Source organism: Dendropsophus ebraccatus, chromosome 2 (genome assembly GCF_027789765.1).
Source record: "Dendropsophus ebraccatus isolate aDenEbr1 chromosome 2, aDenEbr1.pat, whole genome shotgun sequence".
NCBI classification, from domain to species: domain Eukaryota; kingdom Metazoa; phylum Chordata; class Amphibia; order Anura; family Hylidae; genus Dendropsophus; species Dendropsophus ebraccatus.
Window position 1 is genome coordinate 84,477,570 of NC_091455.1, and position 20,419 is coordinate 84,497,988.

At 40.5% G+C, this 20,419-nt stretch overlaps 1 protein-coding gene across 3 annotated transcripts in view; it reads left to right on the forward strand.

The window, feature by feature from the left end:
* ATP9B (ATPase phospholipid transporting 9B (putative)) overlaps positions 1-20,419 on the forward strand; it is a 242,507-nt gene that overhangs the window by 64,281 nt on the left and 157,807 nt on the right. For all 3 annotated transcript variants that reach the window (XM_069957885.1, XM_069957883.1, XM_069957884.1), the window contains exon 8: positions 8,600-8,694. In XM_069957885.1, the coding sequence (XP_069813986.1) occupies positions 8,600-8,694 (95 nt within the window). The remainder of the gene's footprint in view (positions 1-8,599; positions 8,695-20,419) is intronic.

The following is a 20,419-nucleotide window of genomic DNA, read 5'->3' on the forward strand; positions in this document are numbered from 1 at the left end:
TTTGCTGTGTATATACACAGCATTGATCTCTATGACAGATCAGTGCTGTGTATATACAAGTCCCCCAGGGGGGGGCTTCTAGTTTATGTAAAAAAAAAAAAGAGTAAAAAAGTGTTTTTATTAATAAAAAAAACCCTCCCCTAATAAAAGTCCAAATCACCCCCCTTTTCCCATTTTATAAATATAAATTAATAAATAAACAAATAAATATACATATTTGGTATCGCCACGCACGTAATCGCCCAAACTATTCACATTCCTGATCTCGCACGGTAAACAGCGTCAGCGCAAAAAAATTCCAAAGTGCAAAATTGCGCATTTTTGGTTGCATCAAATCCAGAAAAAATGTAATAAAAAGTGATCAAAAAGTCGCATATGAACAATCAAGGTACCGATAGAAAGAACACATCATGGCGCAAAAAATGACACCTCACACAGCCCCATAGACTGAAGAATAAAAGCGCTATAAGCATGGGAATAGAGGAACATATATTTGTTAACAATGGTTTGAATTTTTTAAAATCCATCAGATACATGTTACATATCATTGTAACGACTTGAGGAATATGCATAACAAGTCAGTTTTACCATACAGCGTAAATGCAAAACTCCCCGAAATCAAAAGAAATTCGTTTTTTTTTTCAATTTGACAGCGCAAATGATTTTTTTTTTGTTTCGCAGCATATTTTATGCAAAAATAATGCCTGTCATTGCAAAGTACAATTTGTTTCGCAAAAAATAAGCGCACATATAAGTCTCTAGGTGAAAAAATGCAAGCGCTATGGACTTTTAAACATAAAATGGAAAAAGCAAAAGCGCAAAAACGAAAATTGGCTTTGACCTTAAAGGGTTAAACATACCCTAAAGCAGCGTTTCCCAACCGGGGTGCCGCGGCACACTGGTGTGCCGTGAGAACCCGCCAGCTGTGCCGCGGGATCCCGGTCGGAAATTAGAAACTGTCCCTTTAATATCCCTAGAAGCTGCGGCCGCGCAGCTTCTAGGGATATGCCGATGGATTGATGTTCCGCCCGCTCACACAGTGAGCGGGCGAAACATTCAATCGCGCACAATGTCAGAGCAGGACCTGTCAGCGTCCTGCTCTGACATTGACTCCCATAGGCCGCGGCACTTCATGCCAGCAGCCTATGGGAGGCCGGGACGTGACCTCTCAGGCAGGCGTGATGATGTGACGTCATCACGCCTGCCGGAGGTTCAGTCGCCGCGGCTCACAGGACGGAGCCTGAAGAGGAGGGAGAACACACAGCGCCGATTAGGTGAGTATGATGGTTTGTTGTTTTGTTTTTTTTAAAACTATTGGTGCATATTCTCATACTGCAGGGGGCATTATATGGGGGCATACTGCAGGGGGCATTATATGGGGGGCATACTGCAAGGGGCATTATATGGGGGCATACTGCAGGGGACATTAATATATGGGGGCATACTGCAGGGGGCATTAATATATGGGGGCATACTGCAGGGGGCATTATATGGGGGCATACTGCAGGGGGCATTATATGGGGGCATACTGCAGGGGGCATTAATATATGGGGGCATACTGCAGGGGGCATTAATATATGGGGGCATACTGCAGGGGGCATTATATGGGGGCATACTGCAGGGGGCATTATATGGGGGCATACTGCAGGGGACATTAATATATGGGGGCATACTGCAGAGGGCATTATTAATATATGGGGGCATACTGCAGGGGGCATTATATGGGGGGCATACTGCAGAGGGCATTATTAATATATGGGGGCATACTGCAGGGGGCATTATATGGGGGGCATACTGCAAGGGGCATTATATGGGGGCATACTGCAGGGGACATTAATATATGGGGGCATACTGCAGGGGGCATTAATATATGGGGGCATACTGCAGGGGGCATTATATGGGGGCATACTGCAGGGGGCATTATATGGGGGCATCCTGCAGGGGGCATTAATATATGGGGGCATACTGCAGGGGGCATTATATGGGGGCATACTGCAGGGGGCATTATATGGGGGCATACTGCAGGGGGCATTAATATATGGGGGCATACTGCAGGGGGCATTAATATATGGGGGCATACTGCAGGGGGCATTATATGGGGGCATACTGCAGGGGGCATTATATGGGGGCATACTGCAGAGGGCATTATTAATATATGGGGGCATACTGCAGAGGGCATTATTAATATATGGGGGCATACTGCAGAGGGCATTATTATTATATGGGGGCATACTGCAGGGGGCATTATTATTATATGGGGGCATACTGCAGGGGGCATTATTATTATATGGGGCATACTGCAGGGGGCATTATTACTGTATGAGGGCAAAGCAGGGGGCACTTGTACTCTGGCCTCATGGCCATAGTACGTCTCATTGTACCCCTTTATACTGCAGTTATATGAGCCACATAATTATCAGCACCATATACTGTGGCTATACAGTGCACATCACCACAGTATATGGTGCTGATAATTATGTGCTCATATACGTGGGACTGTATGTATGAGTTTTCATGGGACTGTTATATATATATATATATATATATATATATATATATATATATATATATATATATGGGAATACATGGCACTGTATGTATGAGGTTACATGGGATTGTATATATGAGGGGGTTATCCTTTTTTATTTCACTTTTTTAAAATGAATAATTTATTGAAAGGATCTCTGCCCGGCATATGTCACTCTTGAGGGCTTAAAAAGCAGCTCTTGTGGTGATAAGAAGCTGATTTAAAACCCCCAAGAGTGAACTCCGTGAACTATATGTATAATATGTACTGTTTTAGTGTCATTTTGTGCCATTTTGGTTGGTGGTGTGCCCCGGGATTTTTTAAGTATAAAAAGTGTGCCGCGGCTCAAAAAAGGTTGAAAATCACTGCCCTAAAGCCCCTTCCCTAATTAAAATTAAAATCACCCCCCCCATCCCATTATATAAATAAAACATATAAAATTAAATCAACATATTATATACTGTGACATGCTTAATTGTCCGATCTATTAAAATATAACAATCGTCATCCCGCACGGCGAAAATGAAAAGAGAAATAAAGGCGCCAGGATTGACTATTTTTTGTTACATTATATTTATAAAAAATTTATAAAAAGTGGTCAAAACATCCAATATACATAAATATGGTATTGATAAAAACTAGAGATCATGGTGCAAAAATTGACACCCCATACAGCCCCTTAGGTGAAAAACTAAAACTGTTATAAGCGTCACAATAGGGCCACTTAATAATTAATTGCAAAAAAAAAGAATTTCATAAAAAAAATATATATATATAACATAAGAAAATTTGTGTAAGGGTAGCTTCACACACACCGTATCACAGTGAATTTTCTGCTGCAGATACGCAGCGGATACGCATCAGATTTGATGTAAATAACTGAACACAGCATCAAATCTGCACCATCAAATCTGCTGCAGATCTGCTGCGCATCAGTTGTGTGTGCACCCTTAAAGAGGATGCACCACCAGGTACATCCTCTTTAATCTGAACCGACGGATCGAATGGCGCCGCCACGGGGAAGCCGGTGCCGCGGCCCGGTTCCTGTACACCATTCTATGCACCGGAACCGGCTGGTGCTCAAGCACTGGAGGCTGGCCGGCCCGCCCCCAGTGGGAGAGAATTCCCTCCCCTGTATGACACGGCTCCGTTCATTCTAAGGGAGCCGCATCATACAGGGGAGGGAATTCCCTCCCACTGGGGGTGGCCTGGCCAGCCTCCAGTGCTTGAGCACCTGTTGCGGTGCATAGAGCGGCACCGTGCACAGGAACCGGGCAGCGGTCTGAAAAAACGAACCGTGGCACCGGCTTCCCCGTGACGCCTCCGTTTGATCCTTCGGTTCAGATTAAAGAAGATGTACCTCGTGGTACATCCTTTTCAACCTGTCTATGGTTGTGTTTGGGCTGACCTATATAATAATGTTATCATGTCGCTTTTACCATATAGTACATTACATAGACACAGGAACCTTCCAAAAGGTACACTTTGCATACTTTTTTCCAATTTCACAATTTTTTTTCGTAAATGATATTTTGGGGGTTCTCTCATACTTATTGTGGTAGAATGAAAGGCGCCATTACAAAGTACACAGAATAATGCAACAGCTCACCGCAATGCCAAGATACAGACCCACTACAGACATGAAAATAGTTAAAAGCAGCCACCCCCCCAACTGCCAAAAAAACTTCCACAAAAATAATGAGGCTCTTGGTACCAGCAGTTGGGGGGGCTGCTTTTAACTATTTTCATGTCTGTAGTGGGTCTGTATCTTCGCGGTGAGCTGTTGAATTTTTGTGTGTTTTTGTGTATTTACAATTTCAGCCATAGCAACGTGCTCCTGCCTAGTGTGAATGGTGTTCTAGGAGAGCTGACCAAATTTGTCTTTTTTTTCTGTGTGCCATTACAAAGTACAGCTATTCCTGAAAAAAACAAGCCCTTACATGGCCCTGTAGATAGAAAATGAAAGTGCTAGAGCTCTTAGAAGGGGAGGAGGAAAAAACGAAAGTGCAAAAATGAAAATTGGCACAGTCCTTTGGGTCATTTTGGGCTGGGTTTTTAAGGAGTTAAACAATATACCAAATAATCAATGATTGCTATTCTCATAATACAGAGGTTTAGACCACACCAGGATTACAATATATTGAAAAATGGCTAGAAACTTCAGTATAAATAAAGTAGAAGTGGCATGTAAGCCCTGTATTCAGCTTTGTTGTCCAGAATGCTCACACTTGTCTCATCACATAGAAACCCTCTAACATGGCATATTACTATTTTTACATTATCATTTGTTTTTCAAATAAATTAAGATTTCAGCAAAAAGTGAATTATTACTTTGGAATTCTAATCAGGACTGTGGGATTACAAAGTTATCTTGACATGATAACCCGCAAAAGCTTACAAATAACAATAGTGAAGATGGTAAAGAGACAGTCTGCAGACAAGGAATGGAAACTTTTAATCATCCTTTTCATGAGATGCAAAACCACCTTAATGAAGTGAATGTAATATGCCAATCTAGTTCACTGATATAAGGGATGAAATGACAGATCTTGTTCTGTGAAGATATCAGAAGACATTAGATCTCTAGAACTGCTATTTATTTCCGTGCATGTATGCTCCACAAAATAGTTTTGTATTATTTTATACACAAAAATGATCAAAACATTTTTACATATTGTAAACTGACACTTTCTTAAAATGGTATAATCACACTTGGTATTTTTTTACCCAGTAGAAAATAAACCTACTGCATCCAGATTCTGACATGTATAGGGCTGTTTAGAAAAGCCGTTTTAGATGCAGTACTAAAGTTTAGTTTTTTACAAATTGAATATTTCTTTGAACATAATTTTTTTAACGTATGACCACGTGCACAAGCATTCAGTTTCACTTTTTTTTTTCTTTTCGCTCATAGTTTGAAATAGAGTCTGGATATCGTATTACATCTCTAATACAGAAAACATGAAAATATTGCAATATCAGAAAACTGTAATAAAAAAAAAAATTAGCCCATGATATATAACTTACCAATATAGTGTTATCACTAATATAGTACTGACTCTAATGTGGTTTTGTGTGATTCACCCCTGACAGGAAGTTAAAGTTAAGTTTATACTGTCTATAGCTTCTTGAACAACCGCCACCGCCGCTCTCCATAGACAACACATCATCCTATCATATCAGAGGAGGCTTGGTTTGATCTTGTCTAATGAGCTCTAGCCACATCCTCCCTGGGTGATGTCACATCCCCTCCAACCTAGATTACCATATCCTTATCATTTATGGGTTCAGCCCTAACCCCACAATTTTCTGCTAACTCGTTTTTGTCATTTATCAATCATTAGCAAATCTGAGCTGTAAAGTCTTATTTCTAAACAATATTTAAAATGATACTCTTCTTTCTTTTAACATTCCTTTTATTCAGGAGTACGGTCAGATACATGAAATTATGCATACAAACATCCAAAGTATCATGGAAAAGAACAATGTCAAGTCAGAGAAGCAGAGATAGATGTCACATATATGTGGTAGTAGAGCCTGCAAAAGTCAACAGTACTGCTTCTATGACCTATATTTTCCAGTGCAAACCCCCCCCGCTCGGCACTTGATTGCTTCTGGCTGCAGCAGCCGAAAGCAATCCAGTGCCTATCTCATTGATCTATGCTGTATAACTATACAGCATAGATCAATGAGAGATCAGTGTGCTTATACTAGAAGTCCCCCAGGGGGGGGCTTCTAGTATAAGTGTAAAAGAAAAAAAAATAGTGTTATTATTGATGAAAAAAATATAAAAGTTCACCCCCTTTTTCCCATGTAAAAATAAATAAACATGTTTTGTATCGCCGCGTGCGTAATCGCCCAAACTATTAATTTATCACATTCTTGATCTCACACGGTAAACGGCGTAAGCGTAAAAAAGTCCCAAAGTGGAAAATTGTGCATCTTTGGTTGCATCAAGTCCAGAAAAAGCGATCAAAAAGTTGCATATGCGCAATCAAGGTATTGATAGAAAGTACAGATCATGGTGCAAAAAATGACACCTCACACAGCCCCATAGACCAAAGGATAAAAGCGCTATAAGCATGGGAATGGAGTGATTTTAAGGAACATATTTATGTTAACAATGGTTTGAATTTTTTACAGGCCATCAGATACAATCAAAGTTATACATGTTACATATCGTGGTAATCGTAACGACTTGCGGAACATATATAACATGTCAGTTTTACCCCAGGCCGAACGGTGTAAAAACAAATACCCCCCAAATAAACAAAATGCTTTTTTTTTTTCAATTTCACCACACATTAAATTTTTTTCTGGTTTCGCAGTGTACTTTATGAAAAAATACAGCCTGTCATTGCAAAGTACAATTAGTGGGGTTCTAGGTGAAAAAATGCAACTGCTATGGCCTTTTAAGCACAAGGAGGAAAAAAACAGAAGTGCAAAAATTTAAATTGGCTCTGTCCTTAAGGGGGTAAAACCTCAAAGAAGTTTAGTTATCAAAAGCTTGATATCATTTTGAAAACCAAAAAGCTTTAAAGAGGCTTTCCGGGCATTTTACTTTCTGGACCTATCATGAGGATAAGCTTACAGCGTCTGATCAGTGGGATACCGACATTCACCCAGCACCCCTAGGCATGGTTGTGGCTCTAGCTCATACACAGCTAACCTACGGCCGTGTAGTGTAGGTTTCTGAATTCATTCATTTTTATTGATTTCAATAGAACAAAGGCCGTTATTGTGCACACAAGGATGAGTGAATTTACAGTAGGAACAAAGCAAATTGCTGTGTTCCTATCTTCATTCTGCTTAGGTTGCGTGCTTTGAAGTCTGCGCCGCTCTGTGCCGCTCCTCTCCGAGTGCTGGGAAAAGATGGATTCAGTGGGGGGGGACTTGCCCAGGACTGGATCCATCTTTTCCCAGCACCTGGAGCAGAGTGGCGATTCACTTTGTTTCTACTGTAAATTTGCTGATCTCCACACACAGTGTTTCAACTACGGCTGTTGTATCCTGCGGCTGTATAATATAATGAACATGTCTATTTTCTACGTCGGCAGTTCTTGAACAATGGCTGTAGAAAGTACACTGTTGACACACTCTGTGGCCGTCCTGATGGCTTTTAGTGTGAATCAGTGTCAATGGTTAATTGATTTTCATTCACACCCATACTGCCAGCAGACTTCTATGGGTGGGAATTAATGTTCCTTTGGATTATCGGCCGAAGGAACACTTAATACAGCGCCCGCTGCGTGACACTTAAAGCGTAACTGTCATGTTTTTTTTTATTGCAGAAATCAGTAGTATAAGTGATTTTAAGAAACTCTGTAATAGGTTTCATCAGCCAAAAAAGCCTCCTTCTGTTCTCAAGAAGCAATCTCCCCCCCTGACTTATCTGTGCATTATCAGGCAAACACGTCTTCATTACAGAGAAGCCAGTGAAGACGGGCTCTGCTCTTCCCATTGTAAGCCTATGAAGGGGGGAGGGGCTGAGGGAGATGAGGGAGCAGGAAGAGGTGACATGAAGGTCAGCTGTTTCTAGACTGTCTGGGCACCTAAAACGCTAAATTCAGGGGTCAGAAAGGTCAGTGCTTATCTATGAACTTACTGAGAGAAGATTGCAGGGTGTTGTGCTTTGCAGAAATCCTCCGTGCTCAGTCACTCCTAACAGCCCCTCCCCTCTCCATAGCCACATAATGGAGACAGAAATCCTGCTGCTTCTGATGTGAGGGGGGAGGCTGGGAGATTGCTTTTTCAGTACAGAAGGAAACTTTTTCAGTACATAAAACCTATTACAGAGTTTCTTGAAATCACTTGTACTGTTGATATTTAATGTTTTCAGAAAAATGACCCTGAAATGACAGTTACGCTTTAAACCAATGGCCAAACCAAACAACATCCGTTGTATTACAGTGTCTGAACATAGCCTAAAAGTAATTTTGTATTTTCAGATTATTTATTCTGAAAGCTGTTTCTTAACTGTATCTAATATTTTGGCATTGCTGTTCATATTTTGTGTATTTGTGTCATGTTTATTTTTACACTAGTTTAGCTACAATATTTCTTTCTTTTTAGGCTCATGCTTCATACGCACTGATCAACTAGATGGTGAGACAGATTGGAAGCTGAAAATTGCTGTAAGCTATACCCAGAGACTACCAGCTATAGGAGTAAGTGATGTTAGAGACCAGTCTTTCTGGAGTGAAGATAATCCTAATATTTATGTGTCATTTCTGCTCATATCTGCTGCTTTAAATGAATAGTGGATATAATATCTGTTATGTTATCTTTTAACTACTTTTTTTTTTTTTTTACTTATCTCAGTAAGGTCATGTCCAGTTGGTAACATGACATAATTACATAGCCACATTCTGTCACCATACAGTTATATTGCACTTTTATTGCCAAATTCCTAATGTACACAGCAGTATCTCTTGCCGTGAGACTGAACAGTGGTGTCAAGTTTTCTATATCCAACTTTGCTTTTAGTTTTCACTGTGGTCCCAATTATGAGGTGACACAACTAGAAGAGGTGTGCAAAAGTCTGGCCCACTTTGTAAGGCAATTACAAATCTATCTTTTGGTAGGATGATTTTTATTGTATTTGTAGCATTCTTCCAATCATATATGCCACTGTTCCTTTAAGGATTCATTTTTGGGAATTCCATATGTATAACCTTTGCAAAGTTCTCTTCTCGCTGGTATCTTGATTGAACCTTCTCCAAAATTGTCAAGATATTTCTATAAAGTTACCAACAAATGACCCAGATTTTTCAAACATTCCTAATCCATAATAAACTATGGATAAATAATAAACTAAATGTATTGACTTGGACATCAGCAGTCAGTGCATGATCAATAATGTGCATATTATTACTAACTTTATTGGTGTTTTTCTAGTCCCACTATGGGATTGTGTGGTTGTTTGATTGCTTCTACAATACATTGCAAATCTTCTTTCTGAATTGGAGTGTATTATACTTGTCAGTGGAAAAAAATGTCATGTCTGTGGGTCTCTAGTTATTAAGAATCCCTCCAATCCTGGCCATTAGAGTAGAAGCTCAGGTGTTCTTTCTGACCTAGGATACCTGTGCAGGCAGCACAAAGAGCCTTGACCTCTGTAAAAACACATTTCTAGTCATTGTGGGTTTTTTCTTTACCATTCTTACCATGTGGGATTAATGGCCTATTATTTCTGTGCAGTAACAGGTAGTTCGGAATGCGGCAATATCAATTTTATATATATTTTTCTTTTTAAAGTAGACATTGTATAAGGGAAAAAGTTTTGTTTTTTATTTCTGTAAAAAAAAAACCCAAATTTGACTTTTAAACACAACTTGTCTACTTGTTCCATTTCAGTGAAAAAATAAAGAATGTATATAGTATATGACATATAGAAAGCAAATATGATAACACCATACCTATCACCTGAGCTCATCAGGGAGTGGAGGATAATTGCAGATCATCTTCTTTTCTCTATACACGGCATGCCTGTACCCTACTGCTTTCCGCTGAAGATAAAAACTAAAGAGATTTGCCCACAGCAGGGAATCACAGCTCCGCTTTCCTAACTTAAAGGGCTTATCTAGGCTTAGGGCCGTATTACACGGCACCATGTGAGAAGGAAGTGAACGCCGACCTGTGGTCAGCGCTCGCCCCCTTCCCCATTCCCCACTCACTGCCTGTGCTATTATATGCACAGACAGTGAAAGGGGAGGAGCAGGGGTAGCAGTGGGAGGAGCTGCCTGTATCATCCTAAGATCGTCCAGGTGTCCCATTGAAGTGACAGGGCTCCAGACTAAAAAATTTACCTAGGAGCCATTGGCTCCTAACCTGAAAAATTTAGGCGCCAAATAGAATATTTGGTCGCCAACATTTTAAAACATGTAAAATTAATGTTATGTTAAATGGGACTTACTGTGTGCAGAGGCCACGGCAGCATCCTCCTCCTTTAGATTCTTTCTTTTCTTAGTTTGAAAACATTCAACATGGAAACTTGCAACTTGACAACCATATATCCCCCTGCTGCCGGTGTGTTCCCTCAGCCAGCTGCCATCTTACCGGCAATGATCTACTATATATATATATATATAGCCCCCGGCAGCCGATGATATATAGCCCCTGTGGCAATGTATATGGGAAGTGGTACTGTGCAGTGTATACATACACACACACTGAGGGAAGTGGTACTGTGCAGTGTATATACATACAGACACTAAGGGAAGTGGTACTGTGCAGTGTATATACATACAGACACTGAGGGAAGTGGTACTGTGCAGTGTATATACATACAGACACTGAGGAAAGTGGTACTGTGCAGTGTATATACATACAGACACTGAGGGAAGTGGTACTGTGCAGTGTATATACATACAGACACTGAGGAAAGTGGTACTGTGCAGTGTATATACATACATACACTGAGGGAAGTGGTACTGTGCAGTCTATACATACAGACACTGAGGGAAGTGGTACTGTGCAGTCTATATATACAGACACTGAGGGAAGTGGTACTGTGCAGTCTATACATACACACTGATGGAAGTGGTACTGTGCAGTCTATACATACACACTGAGGGAAGTGGTACTGTGCAGTCTATATATATATATATATATATATATACATAGACACTGAGGGAAGTGGTACTGTGCAGTCTATACATACACACTGAGGGAAGTGGTACTGTGCAGTCTATATATACAGACACTGAGGGAAGTGGTACTGTGCAGTCTATACATACCCCCCCCCCCCCCCTCGCACACCACACGCACTGACTACCGCACCTGGCCGCCATCACAACAGACACACTACCAATCCCCCGCCCAGGCCGTGGTCCCCCCACACACATTACTGGCCGTCCGCCACCCCTGCCGTCCCTCCGGTTGTACTCACCCACAATCTAAGCTTGGTGCCGCTGGGGTGAACTTGAAGAACCGCCGGGTGAGGAGAGGCAGGAGAGAGGCGCTGGAGGAGTGTGGCGCCTCTGCGGCCGTCCGTCCAATGAATGACGGACGTGCTGGATGACGTCACTAGAGAAGCGTGTCCCCAGTGTGCGGGGACACGCTTCGGTGCAGCGTGCGGAAGGCGGTCATTGTCCTTAAAGAGACAGCGCCAGTCGCAAATGGCGCCCAGATTAATAAATCTGGGCGCATTTGCAAGATGTCAGTCACATTGGCGACCATTTTGGTCGCCATTTGGAACCCTGAGTGAGTGGTGGTGCTCCTATTACATGGAGCGACAGGCAGCAGACTGTTGCTGTCGTGAATCGTTTTGATCTAACATGTTGAAATGTCAACAATGTTCAGCAGACATTGTGCATGTCGGCAGATTATTGCCTTTTAACTTGTTCTTTTACATTTAATGATTATCAGCCAGAACAGCCAGTAACTAGCTAAATATGGCCGATAACTGCTTTGTGTTATAGGGCCTTTAGACAAACATGTCCGCTTTATTCTAGAAACAGCACCTCTCCTATTCCCAGTTGGGGTGTGGTTTTGCAGCTCAGTTCTTTTGAAGTGAATGGAACTGAACTGCAGTACCAACCACAACTTCGGAACAAGGGTGGCGCTGTTTTTGCAAGCAAATAGCTGTGTTTTTCCTTGTCCTGGACAACCCCTTTTAATAAGCATTGGTAAGATAAAAACTGTAATTGGTTGCTCTGGGCAAATTGCTATTTTTTGTCTTGGGCAGTTTGATAAATCTGGGCAAAGTGTTTCAGCTCTCAGTTGTCCTACATTAGCTCAGTCTAAATCACAAACTGAGTTGTAATTCCAGTCTAGATTCTAAGCTGAGCCTTCAGACTCGCTGCTTGGGTTAAGTGGGAGGGGGTTCATTTATTTTCATCTTAATGTTGAGTAGGCAAAGCGCATGAATGTTTTCCTTGTTTTTCTTGTAATGTAGTGAAGTATTATCCTCTTAAGGCTTCAGTGGTTTTGGGAGTATGTCATTACAGCCTCCTAACATTAGTAGAAATAAAGGTACAGTGTTCCAGCTTCTAATACACCCTTATCACTTCTGTTCTGACTGAGGCAAATCATGATTATCCATGATTTCCTGACCGTGCTTAGTTTTACAGTCTTCCCAGTTCCTTGCTATTACTGAAATGTAATCCATTGGGAAGGTGGCAGTGATACACTGTTCACAAACTGTAGGGAGTCTCCTTGACCTAACTCATGCTCATTCAAGGAATTGCTGTTTCTTAATGCAGTCAATTACATGCTTTTCTAATAGTCACTTAAGCTGCTATTTTGCTGAAATTCTTGAGTACAAAGGTGTTTCCTTCATTCACAGCACCTGCTGTGAAAATGGCAAAGATTACTTCTTATTTATATAACCAATCAAAGGCTGCTATCTGCTTGCCCATATTGTTTAGTCATCCTTTTCCCTGATCTGGGGCTACCTTGTAATTTGTTGTGTGAGCGGACAGGAGAAGCCCTCCAGACACTGACCATGTGGTGACACTATAAAAAGGCCAAACCATCAGGACTCCAAATTCTGAATAAAGTGAAGAAGAGAAACATTTTTGTCCCTATCTATCTATCTTAAAATCAGCTTCCCTTCACTATATATATATATATATATATATATATATATATATATATATATACACATATATAATGTGTGTTCTGGTTTTTTTTTTTTTTTTTTTAATGCATTCAGTGACAGGCTGGGTTAAACTGCTGACATTGAAGTCTCTTTCCGAGCTTGAACAGTGTATGTTCATAATTCTTGAATGCCACCTGCTGGTCTTAACATACCATAACCACTTAGAACCGTATGTTATCAGCTCCAAAACTGACGTTCAGAAACTGGCACTGATGATGATTACTATTATTTTATGTTTTCCGTATTAGTTAAGCTATTTGGATTTCATATATTTTATAAGTACAATTTATAAAATACAACTTAAAGAAAAAATCCTTCCAGATTCCACTGTCAAAGTGTGACAATGGGGGGGGGGGGGCTAAATATAATAGGCATTTATGTGTGAAGGCTTGAAAAAGAGGAATTAATGAATTTAACTTTGAGTAGAAGAGGAATAAAGCTGTAAGTGACAACACTCAGTACTAAAATAAAAATAGTAAAAAAACAAAACAATAGAGATAACTTATCCTTTCAATTGGCGGTAACAAAAGATCAGCAAATATCTAATTTCAGCAGAGAATGAGGCTTGTAATGGTGCGTACATACTGTAATTGTCAATCATTTTGATTCCAGCATGTACCTAATGTAATGGATCGTGGCCATCTTGTAATGTCACAAAGCATCATCTGCACAGCTCTGTAACTTTATCCTCACTGACACCCGGAATAAATAAACCTGCTCCTGAGCTTTTGGTAAAGAACAGATGACACCAACAAAGATGATCAGTGCAGATTTTGTTGTCTTCCCGAGCCACTTAGAATGATCAGACAATTAAATTTTCAACACATCCTTTAATAATAGCTGTCTTGCAATACCTGTAACCTGCAGGTTAGGTTTCCTGTGGTTTCATACTCATAAGTGGCAGAGTATTTTTTTCCCTGTCAGCCTTCATGTTGTGAAACATTCATTTCCATCTTATGTGATCAAGTAAATTTATTAGCAGCAGTGAGGTCAGTGTAATTTTCAATAAATGGTGACTAGCTGATTTATATCAGAAGATCCATACAGCAGTAAACAATACCATTTACATTTAATTAGTTTTATTGACCCAGAGGCCATTTTATCTGTAATGAACCACATGTTATGATTAAGGATGTATTTTAATGATCTTTAAGTTGGGTGAACAAATGTTGCCCTTGACCTAATGGAGGAGGTTTCCCTGTCTTATTGATAACCTCCCAGTCATTTCTGTATTATTATACTGACGGGTAAAGAAAAACATCCCCATTATCATGTCGTCTCCTAGTCATTTTGTGACTAATGTAGATGAATGAAATGTATCTCCACCAGACCCGTTTTACATATGTCACTCTATAGGTAAGAGGGCTCTATGTAGGCTACTGTCAAATTACATGGACATTTTACATATGTCAACATATTAAATCCCATATTATAAGATGTAAAACTTTATAACAGTTATATTTTATTGTGGCTGATTTCCTTTGTTTTTTTGAAGATCTGTTATATTATTTAATGCAAAAATATATTTCTAGTTGAATAGAGGAACTGTTTTAATTTTTAAGTTAATGTTTCTAATTTTTGAATTATATTGCACAGCAATATTTTGTTAGGATGCACACTGTTGCATCTTTTGTTTATCTGGAATATCCAAGCACGTTTTTAATCCTTGTAGTTATATTCAGGTTATAGTAATCCACACAGTTTTTTTGTTCTGTTCTCTCATATAGGGTCTGGTAATCAGAAACATGCGTGGACTGGATGGTTAAAATATTCACTCTTTACTTTTGTGTTTCTAACCTTTTTAGTCTGCCAGCCTTGGATCTACATCTGAGAAAGGGTTCTTCCTGGTAAATAAAACCCACTCTTAAAGTCAATGGGGGAGATTTATCAAAGGGTGTAACATTTAGACTGGTGCAAACTGGCACAGCTCCTCTTTCCTTTCACCAGAGCTGGAAGCTGAGCTGTGATTAGTTGCTGTTGGTAGTTTGCATCAGTCTAAATTTTACACCCTTTGATAAATCTCCCCCAATGTGTCAAGTTTTGTTTAATAATTTAGAGTGCCTTTGGTTTGAGTTAGGCTTTATTCATATACTGTATGTATTTGGGGTTTCTGTCAGCCTGTTATTTTTAATAGCAAAGATTACTACAGTCTGCAGCACTAATTTTGCTGTCAAAATAACTGGGTATAGTGGGATTTGCGGTTATCAGCTTAAAAAAAATACAAATACTATACTATACTGATGAGATCAGTGTTCTATTGCTTCTTGCTGCTGCAGCCAAAAGCAATAGAATGCCGAGCCGGGATTAGCGCCATTACGGCGCAGACCCCGGCTGGCACCAGAAGCAGGGTTCGCCCCTCCGTGACAACGTCACAGGGGGGCGATCTCCCCACTAGACACCAGGGATGAGGCTGCAGCTTTGACAGCTGCATCTGAAGACTTAATTAGCAGGCACGGCAATCGGACCGTGCCCGCTAATAGCCGCAGCGGTTCGATCCCCTTGCGCGGCCCCTCTCTGAACTCCCCCACCCGCGCAAGGACGTACAGTTACGCCCTCATGCGGGAAGTGGTTAAAGGGGTTATCCAGCACTACAAAAACATGGGCACTTTTCCCCCCTCTCTAGTCTTCAGATTGGGTGGGGTTTTAAACTCAGTTCCATTGAAGTAAATGGAGCTTAATTGCAAACCACTCCTGAACTTTAGACAAGAGAGGGGGAAAAATGGCCATGCTTTTGTAGTGCTGGATAACCCCTTTAAAAATAGAGGCCATCACCTGGTTTCATTGGTTGCTTTCCCTAACTGTTTGTAATCTTCAGGGTTAAAATAAAATACTCTGTCCTCTATGTATAAGTCAGCTGAAGAGTTTGTCTTTCACTGTCTACTTCTCTCAGCACCATGTGTGTTGCTTTCCATTACGCCATATTATAATCCTCTAGGCTTGGGGGTCATAGTAAGTCTTCACTAACACAGTACAATTATAATTTTTCTTTTACCACATTAGGTAAATGTGTCTGTAAAGGGATACTACAAGCATCGGGTAACCGACTGTACCAAGTATTAGTATACAAGTAGCAAGGCGACATTACTTATTACTTACTGAGTATATTTGCAGCAGCAGATTGTTTATAAATGGAGGTAATTAAATATTTGAATGTAAATGTATCATGTTAATTACGCACTTGAACTAGAGTCTGTATGAATCAGTTAAACAAATTACTGATCTATAGGAGACCGGCCAAAGACGACTTTGTTGGCTGCTGGTTAAAGGGCCAAATACAGTGAAATCATAGGTGTGTTGCCCCCTGGGAAACATCATTAGCCATTCTAGGCCCTTCTCTGACAGTATATCTCGCTAGTCCCATGTTTTGAGACTCTTAACTGAGGGTCCGTGGACCTTTTTGCTTATTACTGTTTCCCAAGATGCAATGCCCCTTGGATTTCACTGTATTGACAGCTTTAACCAGCAGCCAACAGTGTCTTCTCTGGCTTGTCTCCTTGAGATCAGTGATTTGTTTCCCATATTGGTCTACTAGACATTGCTTCCACTGAGCCAAAATCCTGCTCCACACTGGTGAGGGGCAACTCCCCGAAACAACTGTCTGTGGATGGATACCTGTGTTTAATATTTCCCTGGTCATATTATCAGACCTGTAATTGAGTTGGATATTGACTGAAGGGGCCACTTAGTATGGTGGTTTTTGGTGGTCTCTGTACAGACAAACAAGACTGAGGTGATGAAATGGCCACCCAAATCCCCTGACCTCAATCCTATAGAGAATAAGTGGATCACAAAAATATGTTTTATAAAGGAAAAAAACCAAAATGTTGAAAAATTTTGAAATTTAGTCCAATCTTCCTGGACTTAAGTACCTCTTCAGAGGTGCCAGAAGTCAGTCGACTGTATGCAACAAACATTTCAAGCAGTTCTCAGCAATAATTCTTCTGCCTCTAAATATTAGTAAAGTAATTCAATGTAAAGTGAAATCTGAAACCTTTGTTTTTTGAATGGTCTTATCTTCCATTTTCTTGGTTTAAATGTATTTTCACAAACCGGATAGACGGATAGATTGTTATTGTTTTGATTTGGAATTCAATGTGTAGAATTTCTTGTGCATTTGCATTTAGGCAAAGTTGTTATAATGATGTGGTGATTTTATAATATACAGTGGTACCTTGTTTTAACCCTTAGGGGACACAGCCAGTTTTCATTTTTGCGTTTTCGTTTTTCCCTCCTCGTGTATATAAGGCCATAGCGCTTGCATTTTTCCACCTAGAGACCCAAATGAGCCCTTATTTTTTGCGCAACTAATTGTACTTTGCTAAGGCAGATGTAATTTTTGCCTAAAATGTGCCGGGAAACCAGAAAAAAATTATATGTGTGGTGAAATTGAAAAAAAAAACGCATTTCTTTTATTTGGGGGAAATGTGTTTTTACGCCATTCGCCCTGGGGTAAAACTGACTTGTTATGCATGTTCCTCAAGTCGTTACGATTAAAACGATATATAACATGTAAACTTATATTGTATCTGATGGCCTGTAAAAAATTCAAACCGTTGTTAACCAATATACGTTCCTTAAAATCGCTCCATTCCCAGGCTTATAGCGCTTTTATCCTTTGGTCTATGGGGCTGTGTCAGGTGTCATTTTTTGCGCCATGATGTGATCTTTCTATCGGTACCTTGATTGCGCATATATGACTTTTTGATCGCTTTTTATTACAATTATTCTGGATTTGATGCGACCAAAAATGCGCAATTTTGCACTTTGGGATTTTTTTGTGCTGACGCCGTTTACCGTGTGAGATCAGGAATGTGATTAATTAATAGTTCGGGCGATTACGCACGCGGCGATAGCAAACATGTTTGTTTATTAATTTATTTATTTATTTTTATTTATAAAATGGGGAAAGGGGGGTGATTCAGACTTTTATTAGGGGAGGGGATTTTGTGTTATTAAAAATACTTTTTTCTTTTACTTTAGACATATACTAGAAGCCCCCCTGGGGGACTTCTAGTATATGCACTCTGATCTCTCATAGAGATCCATGCAGTATAGTTATACTGCATGAATCCATGAGATCGGTGTTTTATTGCTTTTGGCTGCTGCAGCCAAAAGCAATAGAATGCCGAGCCGGGATCAGCGCCATTACGGAGCAGACCCCGGCCCGGGATGGATGCGGGGATCGCCCCCCCGCAATCGCGCCGCAGGGGGGCGATCCCCCCACTAGACCACCAGGTATGGAGATTAGCAAGTATTTAGAAGCAGCTGTCAACTTTGACAGCTGCTTCTAAGTACTTAATTAGCGGGCACGGCGATCGGACCGTGCCCGCTAATAGCCGCGAGCCCGGGCTACACGCGGCACCCGGGATCGCGGCAGTTCAGAGGGTGGTCGCCGTGCGACCCCCCTCTGAACTCCCATAGCGGCACGAGGACGTTCAATAACTGGTCCTGGTGCAGCTATGGGTTAAGAGTAACTTGGTTTAGAAGCGTTGTTTTGGTTTAAGAGCTCCCTGTACTGGGTGAGAGCGGGAGTGGAGGACGGGGCATGTTCTGCATAGCGGGGTCTACAGCACTGTACTCTGACCCAGAAAGTCACCCTCACCTTCCAAATCATAGCAGATCCACTTCAGGCTGGGGCTTACATCAGGGGACAGGACTATGGAGGTAATCTCTTCATAGCTGTAACCCCTCTCTCCCCGGACAGAGAGTGCTGCATGTATGTGCCCACATATGTCCTGCTCCTTCATGCTCCCTGTAGTCTCTGTCAGTCCTGATTGGTCCATGCTGAACACACCCCTTCCCCATTTCTGTCATGTGACCACACAGACCTATGACAGCAGCCCTGCTTCTCTATTATAGCCTGTTGTACTATGCTACTCCATTATGGGGACCTGCAGTTCCATCCTGTATCTACAAACTGCTGCTGTTTTTTCAGGTTTATGCTCTTACTATACATTATACACTATATAATATATATGACATATTCAGCTGTTTTATACATGTTTGTTTTATTTGTTTTACCTGTTGTTCAGAATTTTAAAAAAATCATTATTTTTGGGGTGTGGAACCAATTGTCTGCAGGTCATGATTTCTTATGGGAAAATTTGCTTTGGTTTAAGAGTGGATTTGGATTACAAGCACAGTCCCGGAACGAATTATGCTTGTAATCCAAGGCACCACTGTGTGTTTGTGTATATATATATATATATATATATATATATATATATATATATATATATATATATATATTATGGTTCCCTACAGAATTAGGGATAATAGACTGTTAAAATATTCACTTGTTTTACGTCAAATAGTTTGTTGTTGCACCTTGCTCAGGAGGGTTGACATTAAAAGGACAATTTGCAGTTACATTTTCTTAGTTAAAGCTACATACCTGGAGATCCACACACTCCTGATCGATCAATAGACCTGACAGCTGTGAAAAGATAAAATTGTTCCAAGTCAGCTTGACTAAATCAGACAGTAATTTCCTGACAGAAACCTACCTGTAATGTTGTACCTTTCCTAGAGCTCTATTCAGTGTGTCTGCAACTTTTACAGGTCAATCTCATAAACATTTCTGCAATTTAAGCAGGCAAATGTCAGAGGAAACTAGCGCCTTGCTTTTAGTCAGGAAGATTTGTACTTTGCTGCCTGTTTGTTCATATGCCATATATATGCTAACATGTTTCTTTTTCTGTTAGAAGTGCAAATGTACCTTCAGAGTCATTTTTTTTTATTCTAATGCTGAAGATAAAAAGAAAAATATAAGTAGTATTACATAATCTTTTAATCATTTAAAAGACCCATGAAAAATTACTTTAAAAACCAACCCTCTGTATCTAAGGCTATGTTCTCATTCAGTTTTTTATTCTTATTTTCAGCTTATTTTTCCCCACATGGGGCTATGGTCCCACAGTTTATTTAGCTGTATTTTGTTGTTGGTCATTTTTTCAGCTCTTTAACTCCTTCCCCACTAAAGGCCATTGATGCATGCATGTCCAGGTCAAATTAAATAACATTCCTCCCAGGACTGTGGAATCAGTGAGCCGCAGCTCTGACTCAAACTCCTGAATTTTATCAGGAACCAGCTCCAACTCAGTCATTTGTCAAACTGGTGTAAAGTAAATCTGGCTCAGCAGCTTCTTGGCAGTGTCCTACATAATCCTTGGGCAACTTTTGGTGAATAAGGCAAAGAGATAAAGCAGATTCTCGTGTGTGTGTGTGTGTGTGTGTGTGTGTGTGTGTGTGTGTGTGTGTGTGTGTGTAAGTGTGCGTGCAGTGGATAC